This window comes from Pipra filicauda, unplaced genomic scaffold, assembly GCF_003945595.2.
Source record: "Pipra filicauda isolate LSUMZ 115617 unplaced genomic scaffold, ASM394559v2 scaffold78_size3787270_pilon, whole genome shotgun sequence".
NCBI classification, from domain to species: Eukaryota; Metazoa; Chordata; class Aves; order Passeriformes; family Pipridae; genus Pipra; species Pipra filicauda.
The window spans coordinates 1,977,848-1,988,786 of record NW_024104964.1 but is presented as its reverse complement, the minus strand read 5'-3'; the positions used below and the strand labels follow the sequence as shown (position 1 = coordinate 1,988,786).

At 48.9% G+C, this 10,939-nt stretch overlaps 1 protein-coding gene and 1 long non-coding RNA gene across 2 annotated transcripts; one reads left to right on the top strand and one right to left on the bottom strand.

Annotated features, from left to right (window-relative positions):
• Nucleotides 1-210: 210 nt before the first annotated feature.
• LOC113992828 lies at nucleotides 211-2,107 on the bottom strand. Its single transcript, XR_003542363.2, has 2 exons — nucleotides 1,858-2,107; nucleotides 211-829 (listed from the first exon to the last, which is right to left on the bottom strand). It is a non-coding gene; the product is annotated as an uncharacterized LOC113992828 (long non-coding RNA).
• Nucleotides 1,800-10,483, top strand: LOC113992817 (ovocalyxin-32-like). The gene is made up of 6 exons (XM_027730493.2): nucleotides 1,800-2,095; nucleotides 7,183-7,245; nucleotides 8,051-8,225; nucleotides 8,875-9,011; nucleotides 9,726-9,788; nucleotides 9,910-10,483. The coding sequence occupies exons 1-6, from the start codon at nucleotides 1,868-1,870 to the stop codon at nucleotides 10,066-10,068; spliced, it is 825 nt and encodes a 274-aa protein (XP_027586294.1). The 5' UTR covers nucleotides 1,800-1,867; the 3' UTR covers nucleotides 10,069-10,483.
• The last annotated feature ends 456 nt before the right edge of the window (nucleotides 10,484-10,939 follow it).

Genomic DNA, 10,939 nt, shown 5'->3' with positions numbered 1-10,939 from the left:
TAAGGAAAAAATTAGCCTGCTCCCTCTCCTAAATTTTACACCAGGCAGGGACACCTTCCACTAGTCTAGGTTGCTCCAACCCCAATGCAGCCTGTCCTGTGTGGATGTGAAGATACCAACTCTTAATTACAGAATTTACTTCAGGAAGAAAAATCATGATCTCAAACAAAATTAGGACCATTTATTGCGCTGTGTGGCACAGAAAACAGCTTTATAAAGAATGATATTATACCTTTATTGTAATAGTTATAATAATGTAAAAATTGTAGTAATTTCCCTCACTGAGGGCAGCCTCAGAAATACTGAATTACAAGTTCTATGAAAAAGCATTACAGTAATAAAAAGAGACTTAAAGCTCCACGGGAGACAGTTTAAGTCTTTAACCAGACTTCTGATTCACTTCTCTGAGGTCCCAGCCCAGAAATATTCCCCAATACACGTCCAGAAGCATAAAAATAGACTCCCAGCTGCACATGCAAATACCCATTTGCTTGGATGGTAACAGAGTAGATCATTAAACCCGAGCATTTTTAACACAGAAAGGGTTGCAGTCTTTTACATTTTACTGCACTCAGTGTCTCCAAGAGATGCTTCCAGGACCAGCAAGGCAAGAAGCCCACTTGTATCCCAAAAACCATCCTAAGGGAATCTGGCCGCTGTCTCAGTTCATTTTCTTCCCGTTACAAGAGATATGACCACACTGGTTCCAATAAGCTTCACTCAGTGAGATTTATTTCAGGGAGGAATGCTTCCCTCTGCTTCTTGTGCACAGCTTTTGGAATATTTCAGCTGTGTCCCAGGGAAAGCACGTCTGGGTCTGAAGGAGCCTCTGTAATTTTGGGAAGTGTTGAGTTGTTGTAACGCTGAGAAGGAGCTAAGTGTGTTTTTCCACATAATTACCTATGTTTGTTCTGATCTGTGTCGTTATAGTGGCACATCTGTCTGGGAGCAGCAGTTTCTCCTCAGACGTTGCTCTTGGCTGAGGGGTTGTCTGAGGACCCCCAGCCCCCCTCAGAAAACCTGGACTGCCCTCAGAACCCCCAGTGCCCCTCAAGCCCCTCCAGCTCCCCTCAGACAACTCCCGGCCACTCTCAAGTCCCCCTTGTATCCCCCTCAGACTTCCCTGGTCCCCCTCAAGCCCTGGCATCCCTCAAATTCCCATCTCCCCCAAAACCTAAGGTCCCCCTCAGGCCCCCCTGGCACCCCTCGAGTCCCCCAGCTCCCCTCAGAACCTCCATTCCCCTCAAATGCCCTTGGCTTCCTTCAGTACTCTGGCACCTCTCAAACCCACTGACTCCCCTCAGAACCCTCAGTCCCCCTCAACTCCTCCTGGCACCCCTCAAATCCCCCTGGCTCCCCTCAGTACCCCTGGTCCCACTCACGTCCCCCTGGCTCCCCTCAGCACCCTGGCACCCCTCAAGTCCTGGCTCCTCTCAGACAATCCCGAGCCCTTCTCAGGTCCTCTCCGTCTCCCCTCAGAACCCTCACCCCTTCTTTACGTGCTCCTCGCACCCCTCATCTCCCCTCAGCACACTGGCACCCCTCAAGTCCTGGCTCCTCTCCAGCCCCCCGTGGCTGCCCTCAGATCATCCCCAGCCCCTCTCAAGTCCCCTCCACCTCCCCTCAGAAACTCCGGTCCCTCTTGGGCACTCCTGAAGTCCTGGCTCCCCTCCAGCCCCCCTGCAGCCCCCCCGGGTTCCCTCAGCACCCTCCCCTTCCATCTGCCCCGTCCCCCCGGCAGGTGGGAGGGCTGAGGGAAGGGGAGTAGCCCAGGGACAGGACTCTGCCCGCTCTGACAGCGGGCGGGGACGGGCCCCCCGCTATTAGTACAGGACCTCCGCGGGGCCGCCACAGTACCTCCCGCACCATGCCCGGGCTCCGCACTGCGCCCGGGCCGCCCGCCTTCCTCCTCCTCCTCCTCCTGCTGCTGCTCCCCGCTCCCGTCCCCGCGGACCCCGGCGCCGGGTGGCAACTGAACCCCGGGAGCCGCCGGGCCGCGGCGGCAGCGAGGGTGGCCCTGCAGTACCGCAACTTCAAGGCGGGATCGCCCGGGGGGCTGCGGGCACTGGGGCAGGTCCGCAAGGCCACCGTAAAGGTACGGGGGGAGCGGGGGCGGTGCGGGGCCAGGGGGCGCGGGGCTTAGAGCGACGCCGGGGAAAGTGCAATGAACAGCAATTATTATATTGTTGTTATTGTATATAGCTGCAATTAGCAGTAATTATTATATTAATTGTTATATAGAACTGAGGTTAGCCCGGTCCCGCGCTGGGCACCGGGAGTGCCCTCCCGCCCCTCTCAGGGGCCGCTGTCCCGCTTCCCCTTCCTCAGGGACACCCGGGTCCCCTCAGGGCACCGCTGCCCTCCCACCCCTTCCTCAGGTGGCTCAGGGCACCTGGGTCACCTCAGGGACCATTATCCCAACTCCGTTCCTCAGGGACACCTGAGTCCCCTCCAGGACCACTGTCCCACCATCCCTTCCTCAGGGACACCCAGGTCCCGTCAGGGGCTGCTGTCCCACCGCCCCTTCCTCAGACCAAGAACTTCATCTAAAGGCGATGCAGATCAGAAAACACAGCTTTATCTTCCAAAAAGCACGGCAAATTGAGGTGACAGAGAGGGGCAGCTGCAGGGGCAGAGCCTTCCCGTCATGGATCCTGCCAGGGATGCTCGGGGTGGTGCTCGGGGTATGCGGACCCTGCTCCCCAAAGGATGAGCCCCGTGCTGTGCAGCCCTTCTCCTCCTCCAGCTTTGGGGGTTTTTTTACAGCTCGATCGGTTTCTGAAGGCAAGAAATCAGGCAAAAGCTTCTGGGGAGTGTTTGTCCCGGGCTGTAGATCCTGGAAGGAAAGCACTGCCTTCCTGGAGAGCCGAGGGGATGAGATTTAAACCCAGCCCTCGGGTCCTGCTGCTGGGCAGCTCTCTGAGCAAGGGCTGCTTGGTTTGGATTCCAAAGGGCCAAATGCAGCACTGGATTCCCCTGGATCCTTTCCATGGCTCTGGAGACCTTACAACACTTGTCCTTCAGCATCTGCACGGCGTGTGCAACCCAGGCCCTCTCTCCTGAAACTGGGAATGTCAAATCTTCCCTTTCAAGAAAGAAGTTCTGAGCCAGCCTAAAAAGTTTAGGATGTGCTGTTGCAGTCCTGATCCTGAATCCTTCCCATAAATCCCACTTGGCAGTGGCTCCAAAACAATTTGAAGCCTGACTTGCACGCGATATTTAACAGGTCAAAATAATTTTCAATTAAATCTGACAAAATGCAAAATACTGTGAAAAAAATCAGACTTTGCTGTAATGCAAGGCTGAAAGACAGTGTTAGCCCTGCCGGGGAATTCTGCTATGGATTCATCTGGAATCATGCCCTTCAGGTAACTCTGTGTTCTCATCATCATTCCCAAATATGCCATTAAATATAACATTAGGTGCTGAGTATGGACTTGCTCGTGGGACATTCAGTTTTCCTATGAAATTGCTGCAGACACCCCTGACAGGAACCTCCTGTGCTGTTTTATACTTCTTTCCAAACGGATAAATGTTCCTTCTGTATTTCCTGGGCAGTTTGCATATGGATATATGGATATATTTCCATATATAAATACTTGTGCCTGGCTGAAGAACAAGCTGGCAGCACTGCAATTCCCTGCTGGAGCGCTGCAATTCCCTAGGAAAGAGACTATCAGCAGGAAGGGGTTGGTGCAGATCCCCTTCCCAGCTGAATATTTGTGAATATTTGTGAACTAATTTGGGTTGGGGGAGGGAAAGGGATTTTCCCCCCCACTCTCAGCCACCTGACTCCTAATATAGGAAGGAGAATAGTTGGTTTGTTATAGAGAAGTGAAATTCCTCCTTATTTCCTCCCAGCTCTGGATGAGGAGCTCACTGTAACCACTCTCTGCAGTCTAATTCCCCTTTTTCTTTGCACACTCTGTGAAAGCAAGAGGAGAAAAGTGCTAAACGTGGTCACTTCCTTCTTTTCTGTCCTCCACTGGGAAAAAATGACAAGAATTTCCTGGAAGGAATGTGCTCTATGAGGTGAAGGCAAGAGACAGAAATGTTGGGGTTTGGGGGTTTTCGGTTTGTCTGGGTTTTAGTAATTTTTTTAAACAAGGCAAATTTCCTATTGGTTCCTATATCACTGGATCCCATAAAACCAGGATGATTTTATCATGGAATTCAATAATGAGCGTTGTAATTTAATCCTGACATTATTAGCCCACTAGCTGGTGAAACTGGTAATTGGAAACAGGACTGGAGACAGTCTCCAGCCTGGAAAGGATCTTTCATGTTCAGGTAAAATGAGACTTCAGGGCTTTTCTCTCCTGTCAACAACTAGCAGAGAGATGCCAAACATGGAATAATCCCTGCCTTGCTGGTTGCTCTTTGTTTTGTCCCTTCTTTTTCCTTTAGCGAGGATCCTCTGGGAAACAGCAGCTCGTGGAATTGTTGAAACAGCTGCACTTTAAAATACACTTTAGATAAGAAAAGTCTTAGTTTGTGCCAGCTGAAGATCCCAGAAGTCAAGAAGGAGGCTTTCAAAGCACTGATGTAGCATTTCCCATCCCAAGCTGTCCTGGAAATCAGAACTTAGGAGGAGGTGAAGGGTGAAGGTAAAGCCAGGTAATCTTGTGGCTAAACTGCAGCACTGGATTAAACTGGACTAGAAAGTCCCCATTTTACAGGTGGATGTTTCTCTTCACAACCTCACCTGGACACAAAACAGTGCAATACCACAACTCTGGTTTTAATATTAGAAGTCAATTAAAAAATTCCTTATTTTCTTACTTCCAACAGTGAGAGCCCCCCGTTAGGGTGGGAAAGGCAGGACCTGTGGCAGGGACAGCTCGCCCTCCTCTCTCTGCAGTTCCAGCTTTTCCTGCTTAAAAAACTGGCTAAAAACTGGATCCAGGGGGAAAGTGCTGGTGGGAAACACAGAGGAGGAGAGATGGAAACCTGCAGTTTGGGGTGAGAGAGGGATCCCCCCTTCCTGTGCCAGTGGGGAGTGAGAGCAGTGATTGTAAACTGATTGTAAACTGATTGTAAAATGACTCCCTCCGTTGGGACCTGCTCTGGAATTGCTGCTTTGGCCTCCACGGCACTAAAAATCCGTCATGAAAAGCTGCAAGAATTCTGAGCCTGGAAATAAAACAATCCTGTGACCCAGATATTCAGTGGAAAAATGAATTACTCACTTGTTTTCTTCTCTTTTGGACACTTTTATCTTTGGCTTTCAGATATCCCTGGGCTCTGAGGAATTCACACTCTGGGAGGGTTTACAGATGATAGTGGGAAATAATAATGGAAAGAAAAGTGATTTTTTTTCTTCGAACCTACAAATACTTTCATAAATGTACAATTATTTCCTGCCAAATGGACCTTCTCCCTCCTCCCTGGGGGACTCAAAGAAGCCCCCCCAGCCTGAATCTGTATTTTAGCTGTGGGGCACCTCTTGAAAGCTTTCTAGGGAGTAGTAGTACTAATACCTACTAGTAGTACTGTGGTGGAGTTGTTGCAAATGAAGGGAGAATATCTGCTTCAAAAACATCTCCTTCAAAAATACCTCCTTCCAAAGCACAGAATTCTCTATTCAAGTGCTGACCCTTTCAGGTTCTCTCATGTGCAGTGATGACCCAAAGGGAATAGGCCTGGCTCACTGTGCTTCAAAATAGCCAAATTTGATCAAATTAGGAATGTTATAAACCCCTGCAATAACAGCTCTGGGGTAGCTTTACAATAATCAGAAAGTTAGACTTAACTGCAGTGATTATTGTGAGAGATTAGACCCTTCTTCCTTATAATTTCATTTGATTACTGATTCTTTGGCACTTCAGAAAGTCAGTTTTTCCCATTCTGCTACGCTGAGTGACCCCTCAGGGCACATTCTCTGCCATTTTGAGGACAGTATTTCAGGTAACACACGAAAAGGGGCAGGAGGAAGAGGAGAACGAGGAGGAAAAGAAGAAAGGAATTAAAGAAGTCTGAGCTCGTTCCGTTTCCTCCACCTTCTTCCCAGTGGGATGTGGCTCCAGCTCCACACTGGGCTCACCCTAAACTTTCAGGAGGGGGTTTTATAATATAGAACAAGTGATTAAAGCAGTTTGTCCTCTTACCTGCAGTTTACAACTCTGTGCAGGTACTCCAGGCAGGGGGGTGTGGGGCTTTGCCGACCTTATGGCATCAGTAACTTCCTGGGAGAAACCGGGAAGGGAACGTGAGGGCTCAAGGTTAGAGAAACACAAACCCACGTTTGCTTTGGCTCCTGCTCTGCAAACTGCTGCAGACAGCCACAATTCCCCTCCTGCTCCTCTGAAGAGCATTGTGTTCAAAACCCGAGCAAGGGGAACAAATGAGTGCCCGTACACTCAAAAATACAGATATTTCAGAGCTCAGCCTAAAAGTTGGCAGGAAAATAAAAGACTGACCACGAAATAAAGAGCAGATAATGACAAGACTTGTTATTGGGCTCTGCTCTTGCACAACTGGATGAGGTAATCCCAGGGAAATAAGTATTTTTCATGGCCAACATTAAAAGACAGTTTCTCTTTCAGCCTGCTTGGAGCTGAGACAGAAGATCCCACACTAGAAGGTCCATTTGTTAACTGAAACCCTCGAGTTAAAAACCCCCAAATCCAAGAAAATTACACATTTCAGAGGTTTGCATTTCTAAGGCTTTTCAGGTGTTTTGTCCTCCTGGCTGCTTCCTATCAGCAAGGAGTTATCTTTTGCTCTTCCTTACCAAGCAAAATCCTGGATAATTGAACGGGATCCTTCAGGACTGGTATTTTCAGGGCAAACCAGAGCAAACAGATCAGAATCTGTGTGGTGAAACCAGTTTCTTTCCCATCACAAATGACCAAAAGCTCAGATATTAAATGAGCCTGTGTAATTCCTGTTCAGCTGTGACTCAGCAGGATTGGATTAATTTATATATGATAGTCAGTGCAAAAATACCTCCTTGGACACTGAACACTCCCTGGGAATGTCAGTATTGGTGAAGTTACTCTGGAACAGTCTGGCCCAGGGAGGACTTTGAGCTGGATTTTCCCTCTTGCCTCTCAGTGAGGAAAGGCTTTCAAACATCCCTTGGTGTGCAGGTTATTTATGGTTGTTTCCCCTCCTCACTGCTTGTCCCAGCACATAAATAAGGCTTTAGTTCCACTAATGGCTGAACCTTTTCTCTTCCAGAACATCCCAGACTTTGGGCACAAGTATTACCTGCAGTTCAGCACAGAAGACTACAGGACTGGGGTGAGTTTGGGATCCTCTGTGTTCCCTCTGACCATGGGCATGGAATGAACTTCAGCAGCTCCAAACCAGGGACATTTATGAGCTCAGGAAACGGATCTTTCCCAATGGAAAGACCTTCGTGCTCCTCCCTGCCTGCCCGTCAGGGGCTTTGCCCCGAGGAGCACCTGAGAGATCCTCAGCCCTCAATCCTGAAGGATTTCGAGTCACCTCAGGCAACCAAAGGCCTGAGTGAAGCTTCCCCGTGGCCCAAGCTCAGTGACAGCGTGACAGCCTGGTCCTCGTTATCCCACTGGGGACATTATCCCTCTGTGCTCTTTATCCCACTGTGCTCATTATCCCACTGCAGCTCCTGCTGTCCACACCCCAGAAAGGGAATAATGAGCTGGCAGCTGCATGTTCTTCTCAATTCTAACCCCCTCCACTCTCCCTGTCACACTTGTCACCAGCAATTTCACTGCCCTCTTCCTTCATAGTTTGTGGAATTCAAACTATTCTCAGAACTTAATATGAAGCATTAGATTATTTTCGTTTCAAGGCTGAAGTATAATACAATGAAAGTCCCTGTTATCAATTAATGTTATTTCTTAAAACTCTCAAACACATTTCCAAGATGACTTAGTGCATTAATCAAAAACTTCTGTTAACTCCCTTCAACCTCGTGGTTTTAAACCATTTACTTTTCTGGGGAAAAAAATTATATCCTTCTGAAGACTTTCCTGACCCTTGACCAGCTTTACCCAAAGATTGAATTGCTGGTAACTAAAATCTTGATCAAAGGTAAGAGTTTTAAATTCTCCCTTGACAGGAAAACGCCGGGAGCTGCCTGGCCACCGTGTTGTACCCAAGGAAAAAGTCTCCTCCTGTTGTCAGCATCAAGTGCTCACACACCAAAGACCAGAATGAAATCCAGGAAGAGGACAACAGACTCTACCAAAGAATCAGGCAGCAAACCAAACCAATAACTGGGAGCAATATTCCAGGTATATTCCCCCAGCCAATCAGCTGTATTTGGTTTATCTCCCAGGGCACTGTGAAGAACACAGGCAAACACATGCACTGGAAGGAGACACGTTATTTACAGCAGCACCCTGAAACCACAGTGCTGTCAAAACATTCCCCCTTCCAGGGATCCTCTGGGAGAACAAAACCCCCTTGCATTTAACACTGGCATCAGCACCACCTTCTGAAGGTGGTTTGGGTTTAAAAGCACCATTTTAAATTCGAGTAAATGCAGAATGCCCTCCAGGAATAACAAGAGCCCCAAGCCACAACCTCTCCAGCTGTGGCTGGAAATTCACTGGGCATGACTAACAGAACTTTTCCATCCTGGAAAAATTCCATCTTTTCCTCCCAGCTAGGTAAAGACTTCCATTATCCTGGATTTTGGGGTTCTTACCCCACTGTGGGACCCCGTGAATGTTGTCTTTTGGCAATGTCAGTCCTGCCACACTTTCCTACTTTCCTGGGGTGCAGCTTTAGCATCGTTCTCCTCCCTTTTCCCTGTGACACGTCCGAGGGAAGAGTCTCATCCCAAGACCAGCCTGTGCCAGGCCAAAGTGCTCTGTGGTTCATCATTTTTCAGCTGAACAGCCAGAATTGATATTGTTTGTGTTTCTGTGTGCCCTGCAGACAGCTATGGCAACATTGAGCCTGCCCTGGAGCCAGCCTGGGCTCTGGCTGTCGCTGGCAGCAGCTCCTTCATGTGGGAAAAGTCCACAGAGGACGTGGGATACTTCCTGGCACAAGTGAAGTCGGTGAAGCAGTGGGTGAGTGGAGCAGGGAGCAGAACCCCCCAGCTCTCACTGCTGCCGTGGGTGTGATCCCCCAAACCCCAGGGCCTCCCCTTCTCCAGCATCTCCACCTCTGGACAGGCACTTTGTCCAGGTGTTGGTGGGAAAACTTTACTCATTTGGACAAAATTTGGCTTTCCTTGTTGCATGAGTGGCTTCTGCAGGTCCTGCAGTTCCTCAGCCCCACACCAGGTCACTCCCACACCCTCTGACCCTTTGTGAGGCTCACAGGCACCATCAGGCTCAGACCTGGCACAAACACCCGCCTGCGGAGCAGGTCTGACCCCCCAGCACATCAAACAGCAGCTCCCAAAGCTCTGTGTCCCTGTGATCCACAGGCAGGACCCAGTCTTTCTCCATTCAGCACAAGATTTCTCTGAAGCAGAGATTAACAGGCAATATTCTCAAATCCATCAGAGGGGGAAATTCAGTTAATTAGCACCTGGGCCAGCCTGGTGTCATGGCAGAGAGTGGGGCTGCAGAGCCACACAGCAGCCATTGCCTTCAAGAATTCCATGCAGGAAGTGCTCCTAATTCCCCATCTTTCCATGATCAAAACCCACCTCACTCCAGCCAGCAACCACAGTCCCTAAGCAAGCTCAGTGCAGCCAAGTAAATCAAAGCAGAAGCTAAACTTCAACAATACAAACCTGTGTTCATGATAATCCTTCCCTTTTTTTCCATACCCAGATGAGGAAAGATGATTTTGTTGAGTTCGACTACACTGTCCTGCTCCACGAAATGCCAACACAGGTAAGAAACAGGGGTGTAATCCCTCCTGTCCCCAGGAGATGGGCAGTACAAAGGTGATGAGTATACACCTATAAAATCAGTATTTCTCTATAAAAGAGGTGTGTTTCAATCCCTCCTGCAGGAGATGATTTCCTGCCACATGCGCCTCACGTGGCTCCCTGGGCGGCCTCTGAAAGTGAAACACTTCTGTGCCTCCGAGACCCACGGGCTGAAGGAGGGATCTGGGCTGGGATCGGGATCAGCTGCTGGCCTTTCAGAGGAAAGGGGGGACAACTTCTGAGGGAGAGTGTCAGAATCCCTGGATTCAGGGAGAAAATCCTTGTGCTACCAGAGCTGGAGCCGGCATCGGGTTTCCACACAAGTCAGTGATCGGGATGCTTTCACTACTCTGTTCTGTGCCAAAATTATTTCCTGTCACTTCTCAAACTGCAAGACTCAACTTCTAGAGAGTTCTACCTAAAGCCTTTGCTACTGCACATATACACAGATGAACATACACAGGTTGATTTTATGTCACTAATTAACTGTTACGTAGAGTTTGTAAACAAAGTTAATATATTTGGGTAAAAAATCTCCAGGAAAGTATTAATCTGTCAGTAAGAAATATCTGCCTACTAATTTTTTGGGTCATTTTTCGGGATGGAATCATGCTGGTTTTCAACTCACCTCTCCAATAAACCAAATACCATCACTCAGGGGCGAGGCTGGGTTTTCTTTCACTCTGCTGCTCTTGGACCCCAAATTTCCACCTTCTCTGTAAACTCTAAACCAAAACAGACCTGCAGAGCCAGGAAGGCTCCAGATGGATGAATTCCCACATTTGAGATGGGCAGGACACCCCTCAAACAGCTCTTCTTGGTTCCTGCCCTGTCCTGTTCCCATCCTGAACACCACAAAGTTGTGGGTTTGTCCTTTGCCTCCAAATCCTCCAGTTGGGTTCCCAGAAGATCCACCACCATCCCACCTCTGCTCTCTGAGGTTGTGCCAAACTGTCTCAAATTCACTTTTTTTCTCCCCATTTGCCAGATTTCTGCCAGGACAGACTAAATCCTTACCAAGAACACCCCATTCCTGAGGGAAACAGGTGCTGGGGTGGCTGTTCTCTGGAGTTTGTGGTGGTTTTCATTATCCTGGATCTGTAATCAGTAACA